General features: G+C 46.6%; 1 protein-coding gene and 2 pseudogenes across 1 annotated transcript; 2 read left to right on the top strand and 1 right to left on the bottom strand.

Moving 5' to 3' along the window:
- Positions 1 to 3,476: 3,476 nt before the first annotated feature.
- NPY2R (neuropeptide Y receptor Y2) lies at positions 3,477 to 10,910 on the top strand. Its single transcript, XM_059697781.1, has 2 exons — positions 3,477 to 3,661; positions 8,406 to 10,910. The coding sequence occupies exon 2, from the start codon at positions 8,428 to 8,430 to the stop codon at positions 9,571 to 9,573; it is 1,146 nt and encodes a 381-aa protein (XP_059553764.1). The 5' UTR covers positions 3,477 to 3,661; positions 8,406 to 8,427; the 3' UTR covers positions 9,574 to 10,910.
- A 7,553-nt stretch (positions 10,911 to 18,463) lies between these two features.
- On the bottom strand, positions 18,464 to 20,700 carry LOC132236134 (flt3-interacting zinc finger protein 1-like; annotated as a pseudogene).
- Positions 20,701 to 21,594: 894 nt separating this feature from the next.
- Positions 21,595 to 23,026, top strand: LOC132236133 (protein-S-isoprenylcysteine O-methyltransferase-like; annotated as a pseudogene).
- Positions 23,027 to 23,059: the final 33 nt, after the last annotated feature.

Below are 23,059 nucleotides of genomic sequence, written 5' to 3'. Positions count from 1 at the left end.
CATATCATGATTTACTTTATCTAAAAATATATCACAGTCCTAGTTGGTTTGGCTCAGTGGATAAAGTGTCAGCCCGTGGACTGAAGGGTCCCAGGTTCAATTCCAGTCATGGCCATGTACCTCAGTTGCAGGCTAAATGCCCAGCCCTGGTTGGGATCCCTGTGGGAGGCAATCAATTGATATCTCTCTCTCACATTGATGTTATTCTCTCTCTGTCTCTCTCTCTCCCTTTTACTCTTTCTAAAAATCAATGGAAAAATATCCTCGGGTGAGGATTAAGAAAAATTTTTTTAAAAATACGTTACAAATGGTGTTCTATATGATGTTATCCAACTTTTTCTTGTTAAACAGTGAGCTTCTCAGAATTGTCTTCATTTTAACTATCCAAAATACCAAACTGTTCAGCTACTCACTCGGCCCTTTACTTCAGAGCCTCATTGAGAACATCTACTCAACCAGAAGTGGAAAAGAAAATTACTTGTTTGGCAATTAATTTTTAGTTGTATTCCTTTTATATTTATATGTGCACAGAAGAATGGTGTATGCACAGGACCCGGTAGAAGAAATGGTAGTAGAGGCATCTTTGAGATATTTTAGGAAGTTTGTCAAATATCACATACTAATATCAGAAGCTTCAATGTTGGAGACCCAGGGGTCATGGTGCACATATTCATCCATCCATCTATCTATCCATCCATCCATCCATCCATCCATCCATCTCCTTATTTATTTTGGTCTGCACAGATATGGCCCATGGGGGGGGGAGGGGGAGGGTAACTTATTAAAAATTAATTTCCTTCATTTAAAATTTGGAAAAAAATTAAGAACATGGATTCTGCTTAAAATGTCAGATCTGATAATACTGGATCTAGGGTTGTGCAGGGCAGCTCAGTGGAATATGAGAAGCAGCCTCCTCCTTCAACAAAGTATGCTTTTGTGCTGTCCAAGGTGTCAATACCCCACCACTCTGTCTCCCACAGCCTCATCTGCTGGTGTATTTATGTCATTGGCACCAGCTACATAGGCATCTGAGTTTGAGTCTGTTCCTTATTAGAAGAGCAGTCAGCACTCAGTCTGGTTAGATGTGGTAGTGCCTCAGGAACTAACTGATTTGATGCAAGAGAAATCAGGCAGCGATAATCCTGTCCTATCCCAATTCGGATTAATCAATATTTCACCACCACTTCCACAAACTTCTATCAGTGTCGTATTTGGCTTTATGGGTGTTCATCAAAGTGACTCACTGTTACCATAGCACACAGTATATGCACATTAAAATATATGCACAAAAAATATCATGAGTTTATAGTTAAAACTATCCACGATAATGTGACACACAATAAAGCAACTTTTATTTCAACAGATTTCGTTACTCATTCAATTCTGCTCTTTGGAAGACATTAGTCAAAGAGGTCACTTACTCTTAGGGCTGCTGACTAGATGTCTGCGGAACTATGTGAATCATCTAAGACACACATATGTCGATAAGGAAGTGAGCAAACATCTGTGTATGATTGATTGCCAAGAAGCTTTTAAAGGAGGCAAAAATGTTTTGTGCAATCAATGTCAGTGAAAAATCAGGTGAGTCCTGCCAAGCCATTACTCTGAAGGCCAGCACTCACATGGTCTCCTGTGTACTGTGTTTGTTTTTGTGGCTGTTGTTTCAAGCCACTCATACTTTGCACTCCTTAGTACACAGCTCTTTCTTCACTGGTGCAAAGATATTAAGAAGCATGGAACCTGTTGCATAAGACACCTGTCTGAGCAGGGAATACTACCCAAGGTAAAAAAAAAAAAAAAATCTACAAAAACATTCTAAGTGGAGCCGTGTAGAACATCTTGGATATATCCTGTTCTGTTTACTTGTAACTCTGGGTAATTGAAAAGCCCAAGCTGCTGCATTTCGGAAGTAATTTCTATGCTGCTCTGGGCGCATTTCCACATTACGATCCTTTTCAGAATAGGCTGTGTAGAGATGCCTTACCAATGCAGCATTATTAGGGTGGGTAAACGGGCATGGGATTGGAAATTCAATCCTCTTGAGGTTAGGCCTTAATACTTTGGAGAGAGTATTTTTTTAGTAGTTTAATCCCTCCCCCCCTTTTTAAATACTTCAGAGAAATTCCAAGTGAACCAGTGTGATCATTCTCATTTCAGAAACGAAGAGACTGATACACAGAAGGAAAGGAACGTTGGGTAAAACCCCAACAGGGGAGAGTTAAGAAAGAGGTTGGTTTCCAGTCTCAGGCTTTGGTTTTCCTCACTTGACAGGGTCTGCTGTCCCCTCCGAAAATGAACATGGGAAAGAGAGACTGGCTGTAAACTTCCAGGAGTGGCTCCGAATAAGGAGTTTTGGGGAGGAACACCGAAGACACAGACCCCATGGCTCTGTGGACTGGCTCCAGGATCCTGCTTTCCTCCGATCCACTACCAGGCTGCAGGCGTTAGCACCGGGCTTCGCCAGGAGGAGACAGGCGCTCGTGGGGGCAGTCAAGGTTTGGGAAATGACCGAAGAGCGAAGGATCTGGAAGTCAGCTAACTGGCTAAAGCGCCCTTTGGTTTTACTGGGGACCCATTGTTTTCCTCTTCCTACTCCAGCCCCTGCCCGTAGCCAGAGCGCACACCACGCCCACTGCTGCTTTAGCGTCGGCAGCCGCGCTCCCGGCTTGACTTGTGGGCTGACACCTGTTCAGGCATCACCGATCTTGGGCTACAAGGACCTGAACTCGCTTCACCTCAGCGACCCCGTTGAGAGTGGCATCAGCGCCCTGCGTTCCAGCCCTGGAGCTGAGCGCCCAGGTTGCCAGCCGCGCAGCTGTGCGGCGCTTTGCCCGGTCTCCGCGCGGGTCCCGCGCTCCCCCTCGGCTCCTGCCAGCGAGAAAGGAAGCAACTTCTGCCTCCCGCGCCCGCCTCCCGCCTCCCGCCTCCCTCCCGCCAGCTGGCGCCCTGCCCGCCCGGGCCGCAGCCCCGCTCCCGCAGCTGGGTCTGGCCTCCCGCCTGCGCCCGGACCCGCTCCTTCCCCAGCGGATCTGGTGAATCCCGACCCGCGTCTGGGGGGTCCATCCTTCCCGGGTCGTCTCTCGCGGAGCAAAGCGAGGGAGGGGTTCGTGGCAGGGAAAGGGGTAGCGATGCTACAGAGGTTTCCCAAGAAGAGCATCAAACTTGAGAGTCGCCCGGGGGAGTGAGAGCAGCAGTTGGGGGCGGCGGTGGGGACCCGCGAGGAGGCGCCGCGTAGGGCAGGGCGCTGCCGGGAGCGCTTCCGAGCCCGGGAGGCGGCGAAGAGACGGCGGTCGCGGTCCCCGGCTCCCTCGCTCGGACACTTCCCATCCACGCCTCTCCCCTGCCGGCCCTTCGCCCCCACCTTTCGCACCGGTGTCTTTTTCTTCGCCGGAGGGGTTCACGGGCTCTCCACCCTCCCACCACTTCCTCCGCCGCCGCCTCGCCTCCCCGCTCACCCCACCGCGGGCCCTGGCTGCAGACGTCCGCGGCGGAGCCTCCGGCAAGGACCCAGCCTCCCGGCCACCTGGACCGAGGGGCGCCTGCCCTGCGAGGTCAGGACGGACGGAGCTGGACTTGCCTTCGGGGACCTTGCAGTGCCTTCGGTCAGGCGTCTTGCTTGTGCTTCTAAGCAGAAAGAAACTCGACGGCCGGCTCAGTGAGTGTAAGTCCTAACTCTGATTCGCCTTCTGGGGAGAATATCCCACGAAGAGGCGCTCGGGTGCTATGAAGGGGGCCTGGGGGGAGGGCCTCATGAGTGTAGGAGCTTTCCCCCCTCGTTTAGGTCAAAGGTGATGCCATCCCCAATTGCTATCTTCTCAAGATGCGTGACCATTTCCTTTTCCTTGATTCTTCCTTCCAGAATAGCAAGTTGTTATTGTTCTTGCCCCCTTTTTGTTTTAAATATACTTTTATTGATTTCAGAGAGGAAAGGAGAGAGAGAGAGAGATGGAAACATCAATGATAAGAGAGAATCATTGATTGGCTGCCTTCTGCACGCCCCCTACTGGGGATCGAGCCACAACCCAGGCATGTGCCCTTGACCAGAATCGAACCCGGGACCCTTCAGTCTGCAGCCCGACGCTCCATCCACTGAGCTAAACCAGCTAGGGCGTTTGTTCTTGCCTCTTCTCTTTAAAATGAAACCCCTGTCTAAAGGGGAAGGTCGTATTGGATACTCCCGAGCTGTTCAAGAACAAACACATTTATTTAAGCACCCACTGGTAGGAGCATATGGTGGATGGAGGAGAAGGAGGCAAAAGTAAAAGCCTTAAGACTTTTTTTTTTTTTTTTTGCCAGAGGAACACATTATTTAAACTTAGTAACATGAAACAGACAATGCTGTTTTCAAAGAAAAACCACAAACTCAATTGGAAGAGAGATATTCAAGCCCTTTGGCAAATGTTTTCAACTTTTTGCTGATTAGGCAAACAGCCATGTCTTGTGTGTAGCATTCTTGAATGTCCACTCCTCTCTCTCCTGGGACCAGCAAGTATAAGGCGCTTGGTGTGGTTTTTGGGCTTTTCTTTTGGGAAAAATTCCTGGAAGGTTTTGTGATTGATAAGGTGGTAAGTTTTATCAAGGCCAACCTGTGACAATAAGCATACCATTGTTAAAAGTTCCACACATTTAAATGTATCGTTAAAGCATAGCCTGGTTTCTCACTGAGATAAAGTTCTTTGAATCTCCGGGGGGAGCGGGGGGGGGGGGGGAGGGGGGGCTTGAAGCTATTTTCTTGTTCTATAAAGAAATATCACTATAACAGAATTCCTAAAGAGTCACTTTAAGGAAAATATTCAGTTTTCCTTAAGTGTCTTGAACAATGAGAATCGTGTATTTCAAGGAAAGGGTTTTCCCTTGTCTACTTCTCTTTTAATTTTTGTGCTCCTGAGTTTTTAACCTGGCAGCTCTCTCTCTCTCTCTCTTTGCTCTTGTGCGTTTCCACAAGTGTGCTCATGAGGTAACACATTCCCAGGTGTGCTCTGACCTGGCTGAAGTCCAGCACCCATATACTAATAGCTTGGCTGTTCCTGCAGAGAAGCTTTAAATAAAGGGGCTTTGAAATAAAGAAAATGGGACTATAAAGGAAAAGAGGTTAATAAATGAAATATGGTCCTAATATCCTTTTATCTCAGGCTCACTCTCAATTTAGTTTGCTGCAAACCTCTAACTCAGGCCTCTTGGAGTCTTGTTAGTTCTGTTAATGAATTGTCAGGATTGACTAATCCACTCTGTAAAGTCTCTCTTAGTCTAAGGGAAATGGCACAGCCGATCAAATACACACGCCAAGATTTGGCTGGTTAGTTTCCATTTTCCCTAATTACTAAAGAGGGGAGGCAAATGCAAATGAGGACCCCGGCTTCTTGGAACAGTCTATTTAAAATTTATACGAAGAGAACTTGAATATATTAGTAAAGCAAATATGTGAGTACATGGACATCTCTCTCTGCATTATGGCTCCTATTAGTGTGTGTGTGTGTGTGTGTGTGTGTGTGTGTGTGTGTGTGTGTGTTAAGCCCTTGAGATAGAAAGTTTCCTTCTGGGTATCCCGACTGACAATTTTTTAATGTTCTAATCAGGGATTGGTTTAAGAGGGATCTTGGCATCTTGGGACAACTTTCTTCTAGAAGTGGTTGCCTGACCAAGAACAAGAAAATAATTACCAGGATGGCATATCAGAACAAGGAGTTCTGTACAGGCTATTACAGTCAGTAAAGGAAAGGATCAAAATTACTTGGTGTTTTGCTGCTCTCAACTATTCAGCAAGATTATGTTTTCCTTTAGCTTCATATTTGTTTTGCCAAAGTATTGAGCACCTCTAATGTGTTGGATGGTGTGCTAAGAATTAAACAAGGGGTGGAAATGACCCAGTTTCTGTCTCCCAGAGATTGCCGTGTGGGCCGATGGGAGGGAAACACTTGCAATGTGACACGCAGAGCTTCAGGGTTAGAAGTGAGCACAGGTTGTCCGGGGAACGAGAGGCTTCCCACTTCTGGGCAGGGAGGGCAGAGAGACAAGAGAAAGGCTGGTGTGCTGCTGGAATTGGGAGTAGTTTAGTACAACGGAAGCACTAGTATATACTGGGATGTCAGGAGAGATGAAGCCAGAGGGGTAGGCAGGGATGAGTCCAAGGAAAGCTTTGAATGTCATACAATGGCGTTGGGATTTTCTTCACATGCCAGTGTTATCAACCTGTGCGTGCAGAACCTTTAGTGGGAGAGCACATCAATGAAAGCAGCAGGTCCAGCGAAATAAGCTATTCAAGAAGCAAAAGAGAAGGAATTACAGGCAGCGAATTGGTTATATAAGTAATGAAAGCCAAACAGGGGATGTTGAGGCCGCCCAGGGATTAGCAAGAGCAAGGAGTCATTACTACCTCCAGGCAGACGGACATGGGGAGGAGGCAGTGTGACTGAACCCCAGGGACCAGGGCCATCCACTGGCAACAGAATCACTATGGGTCAGCCCTGTGCCAACCAAAGCCATGGATGGGCTGCTGAGGCTCTGGTGGGAAGAGAGAAGGAGGGAGAAGAGTACAGTGGCTTCTGCCTTCCTCCTGCCCTCTAATTACCCGCCAGGAGTTCCCATTGGCCATTCATTCTGATGAATCATGGGCCTGAAAGTACAGCCTACAACAGTCAGCCATCCAGAGGAAGGGTGGGATATGGGGCTGGGGCACTGAGGCCCAGCCAGCCATGGTCTGTGAGGTGAATAAATATAACTCACCAATGTAGGTAGATGCTGTTATGATGAATACAAAACAAATTCATTTAAAGGAGGTTCTAAATTAATGGTGGAAGCCTTTTTTTCATTATGAATATATTCAATAGGTACCACTACTATGATGTTGGGATCTGAGTGTTTTTATAGACTCGAAAGGGGAACTATTATTAATAACCAATATATTATATTCTTTTAAGACATCTGGGGACATATGGGAAGTAATATGATCACGTTTGAATTTCAGAAACCCCATTTTATTATCCAGTAAAATGTAGGAGCCTAGAATAGAGGTCCTATCCTGCTGTCTTTTCCCGCAGCACAAATTCTTATTCCTGACATAAGATTTTAAATGCTTGCTCAATGCAAGGATGGAGCTATGCCTGGCATTTGGAACAGTGGTTCTCAACCTTCTGGCCCTTTGAATACAGTTCCTCATGTTGTGACCCAACCATAAAATTATTTTCGTTGCTACTTCATAACTGTAATGTTGCTACTGTTATGAATCGTAATGTAAATATCTGATATGCAGGATGGTCTTAGGCGACCCCTGTGAAAGGGTCGTTCGACTGCCAAAGGGGTCGCGACCCACAGGTTGAGAATCACTGTTATAGAAGATGCTCAATTATATTTGTTAAGTGAATGAATGAGGAAGGAAGGAAGGGAGGGAGGGAGGGAGGGAGGGAAGGAGGAAGGGAGGAAAGAAGAAGGTGAAGAGGGAGATAAGATAGAAGACTACTAGAGTAATTATGGTAAGAGATCAAGGGTAGCAATGATAAGAGGACCCCTGGGAAAGATAAGTGAGAGATCAGTCTGAGGGTTTCTTAAATGTGGGGGCTAAAGGAGATGAAGAAGCCTAGAATGGTAACTTGCTTTTGAAGTTTACTTGGCTTAATGGATGGAGAGAGTATTGACTGAAGTTGGGCATGCAGAAGAAAAAGCCTGGGATTGGGGGGCTGCTATTGGGGAAGCGAAGTGTGAAAACCTTAATTTTTAGGGGTTAGAGAGAGATGTAGTTCAGATTTAGACATAGTTTTTGCATAGTTCCTATGTAGGATTCTGCTGTATGTCAGGTAGAATGTTTATTTTAGAACATGAAAAAAAATCCAACTGCTTTGAACAGGTTACCTGTTTTTAACACTAACCCCTACACTAGGAATAGTGGCAAAAAAAGAGAATCCGCTCACTTTACCCTAAATATTTTATACTCCCAAAGTTCAGGCACCAGGCCAAAGGTTTCAAAATTTGTCTCTTTTCTACGTAGTTTGTTGCTATATTTATAAATTTAGAACAGTCAAGATATTGAAGGACACTTTTTCTAATTTAAAATTAATTTGATGAATTAATAGAAGTTATAAAATTAATTGATAAAGTTTCTAGTATTCATCTCATAAAATGGGTTGAATCAGTTTAGTGGCATTCACATAGGAATTACATTTATACATAGGTATTACATTTTACCATTGTAACATACATGTCAAGGGCCTTATTTAATTCATCCATATTTAGACTTAGACAAAGAATAGACACATTAAAGGGCCTGTTTTATTAAAAGATTACACTATGTGCAACTTGAGATATCAGCGGACAGGCACTTTGAGCCCCCCCCCCCACAATGAAACCAATCCTTTTGTGATATTCCTTTGTCTCACCCTTGCTTCATAGTTGTTCTTTTTTTTAAATTGTAGATTCTTGAGCTAGTTCCTGAAAATGGGCCCAATAGGTGCAGAGGCTGATGAGAACCAGACAGTGGAAGAAATGAAGATGGAGCAGTATGATCCAGGGCAGACCACTCCTAGAGGTGAGCTGGCCCCTGACCCTAAGCCAGAGCTTAGAGACAGCACCAAGCTGATGGAGGTGCAGATTGTTCTCATCTTGGCTTATTGCTTCATCATCTTGCTTGGGGTGATTGGCAACTCCTTGGTGATCCATGTGGTAATCAAATTCAAGAGCATGCACACAGTAACCAACTTTTTCATCGCCAATCTGGCTGTGGCAGACCTTCTGGTGAACACCCTGTGCTTGCCATTCACTCTTACCTACACCTTAATGGGGGAGTGGAAAATGGGTCCTGTCCTCTGCCACTTGGTACCCTATGCCCAGGGCCTGGCAGTACAAGTGTCCACGATCACCTTGACAGTAATTGCCCTGAACCGGCATCGTTGCATCGTCTATCACCTGGAGAGCAAGATCTCCAAGCGAATCAGCTTCCTGATCATTGGCTTGGCCTGGGGCATCAGTGCCCTGCTAGCAAGCCCCCTGGCCATCTTCCGTGAGTACTCACTGATTGAGATTATCCCTGACTTCTCGATTGTGGCCTGTACGGAGAAGTGGCCGGGTGAGAAGAGTGTGTATGGCACTGTCTACAGTCTTTCCTCCTTACTGATCCTGTATGTTTTGCCTCTAAGCATCATATCTTTTTCCTACACGCGTATCTGGAGTAAACTTAAGAACCATGTCAGCCCTGGAGCTGCTAATGATCACTACCATCAGCGACGGCAAAAGACCACCAAAATGCTGGTGTGTGTGGTGGTGGTGTTCGCTGTCAGCTGGTTGCCTCTCCATGCCTTTCAACTCGCTGTGGACATTGACAACCAAATCCTGAACTTGAGGGAGTACAAGCTCATCTTCACCGTGCTCCACATCATTGCCATGTGCTCCACTTTTGCCAACCCCCTTTTCTACGGCTGGATGAACAGCAACTACAGAAAGGCGTTCCTCTCTGCCTTCCACTGTGAGCCCAGGTTGGACACCATTCACTCAGAAGTGTTCGTGTCATTCAAGGCTAAAAAGAACCTGGAAGTAAAGAGGAAATATGGCCCCAATGGCTCTTTCACAGAGGCAACCAATGTCTGAGGAAGCTGTGGTGTGAAAATGTGTGGATGAATTCTGCCCAGAGCTATAAACCTGGGTGGGGACGGCACCCAGGTACATCCTGATTTCCCATTTTTAGGAAGAAAAAGAGCATCTAAATGGATGCTCTTTGGTGTCATCCACGGAAAACGCATCGGCAGAGCCGAGGTGAAAACACACCTATTGGAAGATAGGACAACAAAGCATTTCACGTACAGTTGTATGGCTGGAAGGTGGAATTACGGAAATGCTCCTGACAGTTTCCCAGAGTGAAGGGAACCTGAACAAGGAACTGGCGTTTTCAGCATCCCTAAAAGGCGGTGGCTAAATAAATTGACTTTCAAATCACACTGGGGAGTAGGTTGGGGATGATGTATAATTAACTGCTCTCCCCTCCTCTGATGAAAAGATGACCAAACACCAATTTCCCTAGGGAGCCACAGGCTCTCTCTCCTTTATTGTATTTTGTGTGTGTGTCTGTTTTAATGAATCTTCCTATAGATTAAATCCACTAGGAAATGCTGCAGGTAACTGTTACCACCGAATTGTAGGACTTCAAGGAAGTAAACGGAAATTTGCCATATAATTAGTGTTTTGGAAAATGACGGGGGAAGTTCTTAATGCTCAGCTAGCTGATTATTCTTAAAACCAAATGCACGTTTAGTGAAAAGTTGCTTCAACTCAGAATCAAAGGTTGAAGTTCTCAGAATTATGAAAATGTAAACCATCATTTGACTTCTCATTTAAGTTGTCCCTGCTTTCTATATATAGATACCATTTAGATAACCAATAAGCATGCAATGTAATGCATTTAGTGATTTAATTAATTAATATTAATTATTATATCTTTTGAACATGTATTATTCCTATGTTGGAGTGAGTTTGTCTTCACTAGAAATTAAACCAATTAGAAAATAATTTTGTGGCATTTTAAAAAAATTTGTGATTATTTGTAAGCAATATTTGCACAGGTACATAGCTCTAATGTGTTCACAGAACACTGTAGTGTTTTTTTGAAATTCCTTTTCAATGGACTCATTCATGAAACAGTATAATTTCATCTAAATGGAACCCCTCTGATAAGAAAGCTAAAGACATTGGACTCATTCCATTCTGCAAATGTTCTGTTTGGACCAATTTCAACATAAATTATGCTCTCCTCAAAGTTATTAGCTGAGTTATTTTAATAACATGAGTATATACCTAATAAAATTGTACCTATACAACCAAAGATGCTTAAAACCCTATTATGTTCATGACAAATAATTGAGATGTTAAAATAATTGTAGTTCTTTGAATGCTGTTAAAGAAGTTTCACTGCAATCATGTTTTTGTAAATAGAGTCTCTAAATTAAAAAAAAAAATCCATGAGTAGTATAACACTTAGTTACAAATATTAACTTTTTGAACTGGAGAGTTTTATTTTATTGACATATTTAAAATTCATACTATAGCTCTTACTGAGTTACTTTCTTGCGAGAAATGAAAGACTGATCTTGAAGAAGACAGGACTTTTGGAATACAGAAAAAGAATGAAAAATATAATTTAGATTAGGTGAAAGACTGGTTTAAAAGTAAACAAAAATACTACATCTGTAATATATCATATAATTAAAGATTTTTCTGTTGCACTTGACATATATGTCCAGAAAGAGATTTTTTGCCCTTTAAATAGCAATTACTTTGCATAAGCTATCAATAGAAAATTGTGGTTAAAAGTCTTTTTGAGAATTCTTACACTGTAGGAAATGTGAATGGTACCATATTACCAGTTGTAATAGTAAATTATTAGAATTTAATTAATGATTCAGTAAATGTACATGATCTAATTAATTCTGTTAACTCAGTAAAAACATCTTTTTGTATAGTGATTTCATCTGTTGAAATAAATAGAATCTAGGAAACTAGAGAAATTGAGTGGTACTTTATATAAGTTCCTATTCAAGACGAGATTGTAAACCTCTCACATAGTTAAAACAGGAAATGAATGGTGGCTTCTCAACAGTTAGTCTATCTCTCTTTCCATTTTAAACATGAACCTGAGTCAATGGACACACTCTGATGCCTGCATCTTTATTTTCATACCAGACCTCTCATCTGAACTTGTGTTTGTATCAGCTGACCTGACATGTCCACACAGCTATCTCGTCAGCAGATCAAAACCAGGATGCCTGAAACAGAACCTTCCACTGTGATGCACATCCCAGCCTCCTCCACTTTGTTTTCTTGTATTTCCTGCCCCAATCACTTCACTACTATCTTCCCAGGTGCCCAGAGCCTTACACTTTAGAGTTACCCTTGACTCCGTCCCTTTATCACACACGTCCAATTAATTCCCACAGTTCCTTCTAATTCCTAGATGTTTCCTGAATCCATTCACTTTTCTCCATCTCTATAGTCCCTAGCATATTTCAGGCTGTGATTATCTCTCCAGACCACTGTTATCTCTCATCTGCTTTGATGTAGCAACTTCCTAATTAGTCTCTATATCTTGTCATCTTCCCATCGAATCCAACTTTTACCCCCTAGCCAGAATGATTTTTCAAAAACTCAAACTTTATGCTGTTTCATTGTCATCAGACAATTCTGGCAATCTTGAGAATTGCCCAAATAGTAATTTCTAGTTTCAACCTCATCTGAAGCAGGGGGTCCCTCAGGGGTGAGGACGACAGAGCCCCAATGCGCTAGGGCTTCTGCATGCACGACTCCGGAGACCAGGTTCAGTGACGCAGATCCGTTTTATTGTGGAACTACAGGGGTATATACAGCATGAGGGGACCAATCAGAGGGAGACACGTTGCTACAGGCGACCAATGGCTGAAAGGCTGGGGTACTGTGCATGTGGCTCTAGGAGTTTGTTCAGGCGGGCGTTGCTACTTCCTGGTGTGCCGAGGAAGCATGTCATGGTGGAGTGTGCTCACACCATTGCATCTGCCGCAGAGCTGAGACATACTTCCCGAGCTCTACGTACACGCATCCTCTCATCTCAGTGCTTTGTTGGATTATGCAGAATTGCAATGATGTGGAAAGACTCCATTTCAGTGATGGCAAACCATTTGAGCTCGGCGTGTCAGCATTTTGAAAAACCCTAACTTAACTCTGGTGCCATGTCACATATAGAAATTTCTTGATATTTGCAACCATAGTAAAACAAAGACTTATATTTTTGATATTTATTTTATATATTTAAATGCCATTTAACAAAGAAAAATCAACCAAAAAAATGAGTTCGCGTGTCACCTCTGACACGCGTGTCATAGGTTCGCCATCACTGCTCTATTTCTTTTCCTATTATGAAAGCCAATGTGTTAAAGATATTCTCTAAACCTGAAGATATTAGGGGTGTTAATGGCACCTAGCTAAGATGAAAATTTGTTAAGTATGATTAAACATTTCTAGCACATATTTAGGTACCTATCATTAAGCCTGAGTTTCTACATTAAAGAACTTTTTGAATGATATATAAATATCTTCAGCTTCTTCAGGCTGAGATCCTCATTTTCATTCACACCAAAACTACAATATTGTTTTTAATCCACCAGAAGCAAGTTATAAGATATTATGAATCAACCCATTTGCTTGAATAGCAACACCAATCAAAAATCCTTTAACAAACTATTCAGTTTTGATTTATGCCAGATGTATAAACGATCATTTGAATGCTTAATATGGAACTTAAATGGAAATGCTGAAGAAGTCTGTAATGGCAGAACTGTAAGATGCTTTACAGCTCATTTTATGAAATTCATTCTAAAGTACATTCTTTCTGCCCATTTATTTATATGGTATTGTAACTCTGATCTCAAAACCTATCCAGTCATAATAACCCTTTGTTCATTTTACTTCATGTACTGTACTGTTTTCTGCCTTCATCTGTTTCACTCTGAGACACACTCTGATTAAGATAAATACTTTCAGGAAATCAATTGTTCTAAAGCTCTCTCTCTCTCTCCCTCCCTCCCTCACCCTCTCTCTCCCTCCCTCCCTCCCTGAATATATTCTCAATTGTGCTGCTCTAGTAGTCAATAATGACATCGTTTTTGTTTGTTTGTTTGTTTGTTTACTTTTCATATCTGCAATGCCCTTATAAAGACAAGAATATACATAGTTTTTTCACAAACAGCCCTTCCCAGGTCAGCCTCACCTCTGCTCCTGTCCCCACTCAGGCCCAGCAGTCCTAGGACAGTGGCTTGCAGCTTCCAGTGTGCCCTTCCCACCAGGCTTCGGGAATGCTGCCTGCAAAATCCTTCTGTCCTCTCTTTCCTTATTTGATTCCTACTTTTCCTTCGTATTTCAGTGGAATCATCACTTTCTTAAGGAAATTGTTTTGCCCTTGAACTAATGTATCTTCTCTGTTACATGCTTTCACAGTGGCATGTACTTTTCACAGTCATAATTTTAAACTCATCTGTGAGATTGACTATGTCCCTCAGTAAACTGGGAATCTCCAAGAGTGTTAGCACTGTGCTTCTCTCCCACCTGGCCTTTTTCAAAAAAGACAGACCATGTTTGCTTTTTTGCTTACCAGTTTATTTCTGAATACTGAGCACATAGTGTCTGGCACACAATAGACCTCAATAAATATTTGTTAAATGAATTTTGACTGGATAAATCTAATGGGTACCAATTTTAAAAATATATTACTGTAAAATTCTGAGCTACATTTTTATAACATTCATTTAATCTTTATAAGAAGCATATCAAATAAGAGTTATCCAATTTTAAAGATGAAGGCATGGAGACTTGGAGATATTGAATAAATTCACCAAAGTGTCACAGCTGATAGGAGAGCTAGACAGCTCCGACTCCAAAGCATGTGCCATTAACCAGTGTGAAGTGTGATTTTACCAGGTTGTTCATTCACTGCCCAGTTTTGTTTCCCCCCCTTCAGCCTAGATTAATTTATCTCTTTATTTTTAAAGGACTTTCACTTGCAAAATATACTTGATTGACTCAAAACAATTTCCCTCATAGGTACATGTTTTTTTCAAAAGACATGTACATCCTCAGCAAAAATAAGTGCTGTTCTCGGTTCTATGTGTATTCAAATATATACTTACTAAAGGCCAGTGCACAAAAAATTTGTGCACTCGGGGGTGGGGGGGAGTCCCTCAGCCCGGCCTGTGCCCTCTCGCAGCCTGGGACCCCTCAGGGGATGTCCACCTGCTGGCTTAGGCCTACTCCTGGGGGGATTTGGCCTAAGCTGGCAGTCAGACATCCCTCTAGCAGCCCAGGAGCCCTTGGGGGATGTCCACTTGCCAGTGGGGAGCAGGCCTAAGTTGCAGTTGGACATCCTTAGCGCTGCTGAGGAGGCGGGAGAGGCTCCCGCCACCACCGCTGTGCTGGCAGCCTTCAGTCTGGCTTGTGGTTGAGCAGAGCTCCCCCTGTGGGAGTGCACTGACCACCAGGGGGCAGCTCCTGCATTAAGCATCTGCCCCTCGGTGGTCAGTATGTGTCATAGTGACCAGTCATTCCCAGTCGTTCTGCTGTTAGGGTCAATTTGCATATTACCCTTTTATTATATAGGAGTGCCTGGCCAGCCTGGGTGAGGGGCTGATGGCCGTTTTCAGGCTGGCCACACTCCCTGGTGATCCAAGCTCCCAGCCTCTCCTTTTTTTCTTTTTTTTCTAGGATTTATTTATCTTCTATAATTGAAACTTTGTAGCCTTGAGCAGAGCCCAGGTCCAGCCATGGCAGGTGGGAATCTTGGCTTCCTCCATTGCCAGGGGCAACCCAAGCCTCCTGCTTGCTCCAGCTCTGTGGCCGTGGCCATCTTAGTAGGGTTAATTTGCATACTCGCTCCTGACTGGCTGGTGAGCATGGCTTGAGCATAGCAGAGGGATGGTTAATTTGCATGTTTCTCATTTATTTTATAGGATATCTGTATATCTGTGTCTGTGATGGAATATTTAGACCATAAATGCCAGAAACTCATGAAGGTTGATAGGATTTATTCTTTATCTACTAGTATATATGTAAAAGCCTAAGCAACCATTCAACCTGTCAACCGTTCCACTGTTCCACCAGTCGCTATGATGCACACTGACCATCAGAGCTGCTCCCTGGTGGTCAGTGTGCTCTCACAGTGGGAGAACCAACTCAGCTGACCAATGGGTGCCAGACACAGGGCTCATGGCTAGCCACCGCAGCCTGGAGACCGCATCGGAGCGGCAGCAAGCCTACTGAGCAGCGGCAGCAGGCGGGCCAGGATGAGTAGGAGCAGCAGGCAGGAGCAGCAGACTGCATTGGACTGCTGGTTTCACCAGATCTCCGCAGGCCACACTGAGGGGCCCCATGGGTGCACGAATACGTGCACCAGGCCTCTAGTTGCAATATAAACTAAGAAGAGGCAGAAAAGGATTTATTTTATGGTTTAGCTTTTATATTGTAAATAAATCAATAGCAATGCTAAAAATCTTGAGCTACATAATCCTATAGAAAAATATGTGTTTCATCTCCAATATAACTTCCAGTACTGGTTCATTACCAATAAATGCGATTTTCAACCCTTAATCTGTCTGTCAACTATTTAAAGCGAGAGAACACTAAAGTACAGGCTTACTAGTTTATATTCTTAATTTTAAGTTGAGCAAAGCAATGAAATCCTCCCAGGCCACTTTACTTGGAAAATACCAATCTCAATGCATTTTTAGAGACTAAGAAGTTAATTCCAAGCCATTCAGAGAACAGTGTGATTCCTACAAGCATGCTATCATGAGCCAAGCCCTCTTTTTTAGTCCATGGGAGCATAGCCACCTGTTGCAAAGAACTGGAGCCACCACTAATTCCCTCAGTCAGTGGGAGTCAGAATACTTGTGTCTGAGGCTGATTTCCCCACTGGGCTTGGTGGTAGCACATGTTCAGCAAGGTGAGTAGTAATTAAGCTGTGTGAAGTCCCATTTCTTAGGCTGAGAGGAACAGGGCCTGCAAGTCATTTTAAACCCATTAGCTGGGGGAGCAGCAGCAGGTAAACACTTGACTGCATTGGGCTCTGCTTGATATATGTTGGGGTGAATGAAGCCACAGGGGTACTGCATTAGCTCTAATGAAAGGTCTTGGCTAAGTAACCTCAGTCTGCATTTGCCAAATGGTTAACTGCTCTTACAGTCATTTCATAAATGCTCACTCACAAGGGGCACACCGAGTCCACCCCCTTTTGCTCTTTCATGCAGAGATTGTCTTACCATCGCTTCGGATTTGAAGAGGAGGAACCATCCTTTATGGAAAATGCAATATTTCTTCAAGGGTGTGAGAAATGCTCCTGGGAGGACTCCTGCCACCCTGAGCCACGCTGACCACAGTCACTGCCCTGGGCCCTTGGTGCCCACATAAAAGCCAAGGTGAAATAGTATCTTCATAAATGCAAGGCTGGAGTCACCAGCAATACTCTTACTAAAATACAATCTGTTTGCAATTATACTTCAAGTGTTCCGCTGTCCTCGCTGCTTACGCCACCTGGAGCTGGAAAGGAATCCTTTTGCAATGCGCATTAGCCCTCTCACCTCACGTAGATGATTCTCAGTCCATTTGTAGACCTTGTAAACTGAGGATTAAATTCTCAGTAGACCTAAGGCAACCAAAGGCCCAGTCCTCTATTATTCAGATTTTTTTTTTTTAAGGGGTAGGGTTCCATGTAGTTGATAGGGTTAAGTGCCATCTCAAGGACTCCAAATTCCTTCGCTCTTTGAGGGGCCTGGTCTAAGTCAGGAGGGAGGAACCCCCACACCCTGGGGCCAAGGTACAGACAATGAGATGGCATTGACTGACAGGATGAGGTTTATTGGGGTCTTGGAGACACTGGGGACTGGGATGAGGGGGTGAGGTCAAGGCTCATGGGGAGAACTCCCTAGCCAGACCCTCCTTCCCCTTGGGTTTGGGAGGAACACAGAGACAGACAAACCAACTGAGATGGGAAGACCAACAGGTGCTAGAACAGAGTGGGAGGAGACCCCAGTGTCCACCAGCTCCCACTCAGGTGAGCTAGCAGGTCGGGAATGACGCAGAAGAGGAGGGGCGTGTCTGCTGTGTTCACTGTGAAGAGGGTGCAGCGCAGGCCACAACAGTGCCAGCCCATTCCAGTGGACAGGAGGCTGCGCATCTGGACCAGTCCAATCTACTGGGGGTGGGGGGGATGCCCAACCAGCCTAGTCTAGTGTTTGGGGGTGGGGAGATCACTAGGGTTGACCCATTCCACAATAGGGGAGAGCAGCCTGATTGGGAATGGGCTGAGGGCAGGGGGATCTACCCTGGTCTTCCTTCAGCACAGGGAATGCAACAGGGAAGGCAGATTCTGGCTCTATCCATCACCTAGGCAGCGGTTCTCAACCTGTGGGTCGCGACCCCTTTGGCAGTCAAATGACCCTTTCACAGGCGTAGCCTAAGACCATCCTGCATATCAGATATTTACATTACGATTCATAACAGTAGCAACATTACAGTTATGAAGTAGCAACAAAAATAATTTTATGGTTGGGTCACAACATGAGGAACTGTATTTCAAGGGCCAGAGGTTGAGAACCACTGACCTAGGGTCACCAGTGATTGTGGGGGGTGCATTTGGAAGGATTCAGGGAGATTGGCGGCATGGTCCCCCCCCACACTCTCCAGACCAAGGTCCTTGGGAATGATGGCTCTCAGGGAGGGGGCAGGCTGCCCTTGGGGAGGGGTGCCCATCTTTTATTAGGGCCCTAGAGGTGACAAGTACTTGTGGAGGCCCATTTCTTGGTTCCCCAGCGTAGGGGCCCATTGATTTGCGGGTGCCCAGCTCAGGGCCTATATAGGTTTCTGGTGGCTCTATCTCTCCAGCCAGGGCCCCCTCATCTCAGAGTCCCTGCCTGGATTTGGGTGGCCCCCTGGGGAGACCCCGAGTCCAGCCCCAGGCGGCGGGGCGTGGTCAGTCTGAGCTTCGGTGCAGCTTCAGGTGCCTGGAGAGGTTGCTGAGCGTGATGAAGCCCTTGCCGCAGATGTGGCAGGGGAAGGGCCACTCGGTGGCGGTGCCGTGCAGCAGCCGGTGGCGCTTGAGGCAACACTCATGCGGAAGAACTTGCCGCACTCGAGGCACGGAAGGGCTTCTCGCCCGTGGGCACCAGCACGTGCTGCTCCAGGTCCCGCGGGACCAGGAAGAGCTTCTCGCACTCGGAGCAGCCAGAGATCTTGCTGGGGCCGGAGCTGGCCGCGGGCTCCCCCTGGGGGGCGGCCGTGGCTGGCATGTCCGTGCTCTTCCAGAGCCGCCAGGGACGCGTGCAGCGCCCCGCAGTGGCCGCAGCCGTAGGTGGCCGGCCCCAGTGCGCTTCCAGGTGGCTGGCCAGCGCCGCCGAAGCGAAAAAGGTTCCACAGTTGCACGGCTACAGAGTGTCCTCCCAGGGCTCTGCCGCGGCCGCCGGTGGTGGTGGTGGTGGGGGCTCCCCGCCGCCCACCCCCCGGGGGGCAGTCCCCCCAGCTCGGGCACACCGCCCCCCACGCGACCCAGGAAGAGCCCGCCGTCCCAGGCCGGCCTGGCATCCCCCGCCTCCTCGGCGCCACCCTCCCCAGGGGTCTCAGGCCCCGCACCAGCCCCCGCGGCCCAGGCCTGCGCGGGGGCGGGGGCGGGGGGGGGGGGGACGGTGCGCCCGGGCCCTGCAGGTCGTGCGTCAGCTTGTGCCGCTCCAGCAGCGCCGGGGTGTTGAAGTCGCGCTCGCAGCGCAGGCACTGTGTGCGGCCCAGGGGCCGCCAGCTCCCGGCCGTGGTCGAAGCGCCGAGCACAGGCGCCGCACGCGGATGGGGGCAGCGAGGCCGCTGCGGCCGCTGCCGCCTCCGCCAACCCCCAGCTGCGCGGGCCCACCCCCTCCGGGGCCTCGCCCCGCCAGCGCCCGCGCCCCCGCACCCGGAGCAGGGCCCCACGTTGCAGCACCGGAGCAGGGCGCGCTCAGGGCGGCCGGCGCGGGCCGGGCTGCAGTGGGGACGGGAGCACCCGCGGGGCTGGCGCTGGCGGTGGCGGCCCAGGCTGGAGCGCGAGGAGAAGCGGAGCTCGCAGGCCCGGCTGCGGCAGGGCTCCTCTCCGGGGTGGCCCCCCTGGTGGTGCCACAGGCCGGCGGAGTCTCAGAAGCCCGTGTGCGAGCGCAGGTGATGGGCCGGATGGAAGCTGTGCTTGCAGCCCTGGCCACAGCGCGGACACGCGTGGGGCTTGAGAGCCGTGTGACGCGCGAAGTGGCGCCGCAGGTCCGAGCGGTAGCGGAAGCTCTTGCCACACTCAGTGCAGTAAAAGGGCCCGCGGGGGGCGGCGGCGGCGGTGCTGGGGCCCGGGCGGCCGGGACAGGGCGCGCTGGCCGCGGGGCGTCATCCTTGGTGGTGAGGCGTCAGGGCGGTGGCTCTCTGGAGCAGGGGAGACATGGAGGGAAGGTGAGGGGAGGCACCTCCCCGAAAATGGTGGTTTTTATATTTTTTTAACTTTCTCATGTTGAAGCCAAAGCACTTTAATCCTCCTAGGCAGTGGTTCTCAACCTTGGCTGCACATTAGAATCACCTGGAAATCTTTTTTCTTTTTAAAATATATTTTATTGATTTTTTACAGAGGAAGGGAGAGGGATAGAGAGTTAGAAACATCGATGATAGAGAAACATCGATCAGCTGCCTCCTGCACACCCCCTACTGGGGATGTGCCAGCAATCAAGGTACATGCCCTTGACCAGAATCGAACCTTTCAGTCCGCAGGCCTTCGCTCTATCCACTGAGCCAAACCGGTTAGGGCCTGGGAATCTTCTTAAAATCCTGATTTCTGGGCCTCATCCTCCGGAAATTCTGTTTCTTTGTTACTAATGTTGTGGCCCCACCACGCCCAAGGCTAGGAAAGCTGAGGGTAGAGAACTAAGGTGACACGTGGCTTCTCCAAGGACCTCTTCCGGTTTCTCATGGAGAACTATGCTTGAGTTTGGGCATGAATTAGGAACCATATTCCAGCAGATGGCAGCAAAGTATTTAGCACCTGAGATTAAATACCAGGACATAATCATTAATATTTTCAAAAGAATTTACTTTGCTTAGAGTCTTATTGTTTAAGAAATACATTTTTAAATCTTTATTGTTGGGAGTATTACAGATCTCTACCCTTTTTTCCCCATTGTCCCTCTCCATCAGGTTCCCACCCAGCCCCATGCCTTCACCACCCTGTTTATATGCATAAAAATTCTTTGGTTAATCTCTTCCAGTTCCTCTTCCCTGCTTCCCTCTGAGATTCATCAGTCCATTCCATGTTTCCATGCCTCTGGTTCTATTTTATTCATCACTTTATTTTGTTCATTAGATTTCACATAGAAGTGAGAGTATGTGATATTTGTCTTTCTCTGACTGGCTTATTTCATTTAGCCTAATAATCTCCAGGTCCCTTCATGCTTCTCTCTCTCTCTCTCTCTCTCTCTCTCTCTCTCTCTCTCTCTTTCTTTTTTTATAGCTGCATAATATTCCATTGTGTAAATGTACCACAGATTTTTTTTTTATCCATCCCTCTACTATTGGGCACTTGGGCTGTTTCCAGATCTTCGCTATTGTAAATAGCACTGCTCTGAACATAAGAGTACATATATTTTTTCTGGTTGGCGTTTTGGGATTCTTAGGATATATTCCTACAAGTGGGATCACAGGGTCAAATGGCAGTTCAACTTTTTTTGAGGAAACTCTACACTGTTTCCCATAGTCGCTTTATCCACAGTAGAACTTCTTTCAAAAGTTGAAATCAATCCTCTGAAATCCTACCACTGCTTTATCAACTAAGTTTATGTAATATTCTAAGATTGTTGTCATTTCAACAATCTTATTAGCACCTTCACCAGGAGTAGATTCTGTCTCAATAAACTACTTTCTTTGCTCATTCATGAGAAGCAACTCCTCATCTATCAAAGTTTTATCATAAGATTGCAGCAATTCAGTCACATCTGCAGTTCTAATTCTAGTTTTCTTGCTATTTCCACCACACCTGCAGTTATGTCCTCCCCCGAGTCGAACCCCTCAAAGTCATCCATGAATGCTGAAATCAACTTCTAAACTCCTTTAATGTTGAAATGTGGAAAACCACTAAGAAATACATTTTATAAGGCTAAAGCTGCCACAGATAGTGACTCCTCTGATGGATCTGGACAAAGTAAATTGAAACTTTTTGAAAGTAATTCACCATTGTAGGTGCCATTAAAACATTTACAATTTATAAGAAGAGGTGTCCCAGCTGGTGCCCCAAGCCTCAGTGGGGTGGGAGAGGTGTCTCTCACTGAGCAGAGGTAGTGCGTCCTTCGGGTTAGAGCAGCTCCCTCCACGCCCACTCCTCATCCCCATCCTTCCCACCAAAGCTCCCAGCAGATTGGTGCATACAGCTCCCAGGGAGCTGAGAGGATGGCTAGGAGATGGGGAGGATGAGCTACCATGGTCCCCCTCCTCTTCCTTGCCCCCATAGGCGTGGAAGGACAAACCCTCGTGTGGAGGATTGTCTTTCAATAGATCTAGATCGCAGTGAAGGAGGTGCTCTGCCCCGGAGGAAACCTGACCAGAAACAGGTTGTCTACAATGGTTTAGCACTAGGTTCCCCAGGAACATGTGTTGTGTGATGGACAGGGGCACGGGGTGGGAGGGTGGCTCCCTTTCCAGCTGGCCCTGTTTTCCAGACTGAGGCACCCTCGGCATCAGGCCCCTATCTGACCCCCTGCAGGGAACCAGCCATGGGGCCAACCAGGCTTCAACAGCCCAGTCCAGAGTCCCTAACTGGCCCTACTTAGTCAGCTCAATGAGCTGCTGCTGCTGCTGCTGCTCGACCAGCTTCCCTTCGAGCGACCACATAGCCATCTGAGCTTGCTTTCTGGACTTCCTGTTCCAGCAGGTTTTAGCCAGTGTTCTTGGAATCACTGTGGTTGGTCACATCTAATACACCCCCCACGGCCAGTAGAGGATTTCCCCATATATGGTGATTTCAGCCCCTTTGAGAGCCTTCTAGCCCCTGCCCTGGATATGAAACCAGTGGCTTCCAGTATATATGCCCCTTCCCTGACATTGTTCCAGTATTCTGAATACTTAGCCACAGTGGTCAATAATCCCCAAAATCTGTCCTTGGATTTCTTTCTCTGGAATCGCAGTCTGGAGTACACATAGGTACTCTTTCTTTTCGGATAGAGTTCACACTTGAAAATATCTTTTGTCCAGAACCTGAAGCGGATCACCTGACTCGGTGCCACAGGCCTGCTGATGGTCTTTGGAGAATGTCTGAGGAAAGTGGCCATGTTTACAGCTGTTGCAATTTCAACCACGTGGTGCAGAATGGAAAATCAGAAGACCATAGTCTGGTGACAAATGGAGTGTATGCCTGATTCTAGCATCCTTTGGGTGGTTTTCCTAGAGTATCAGAACACCAGTGATGCTGTGCAACCCTGTCTGTGATGTTGGCTATGCTCTGACAGTATGGCAAGTCTCTTGCCGCCAAACAGAACCTTTCCATACCTAGACCTCCCCATCTGCAGAATGGGGTCAGTACCAC

This window comes from Myotis daubentonii, chromosome 5 (assembly GCF_963259705.1).
Source record: "Myotis daubentonii chromosome 5, mMyoDau2.1, whole genome shotgun sequence".
In the NCBI taxonomy this organism is placed as follows: Eukaryota; Metazoa; Chordata; class Mammalia; order Chiroptera; family Vespertilionidae; genus Myotis; species Myotis daubentonii.
Note: the sequence above shows the minus strand (reverse complement) of the source record. Positions and strands in the feature narration are given on the sequence as shown.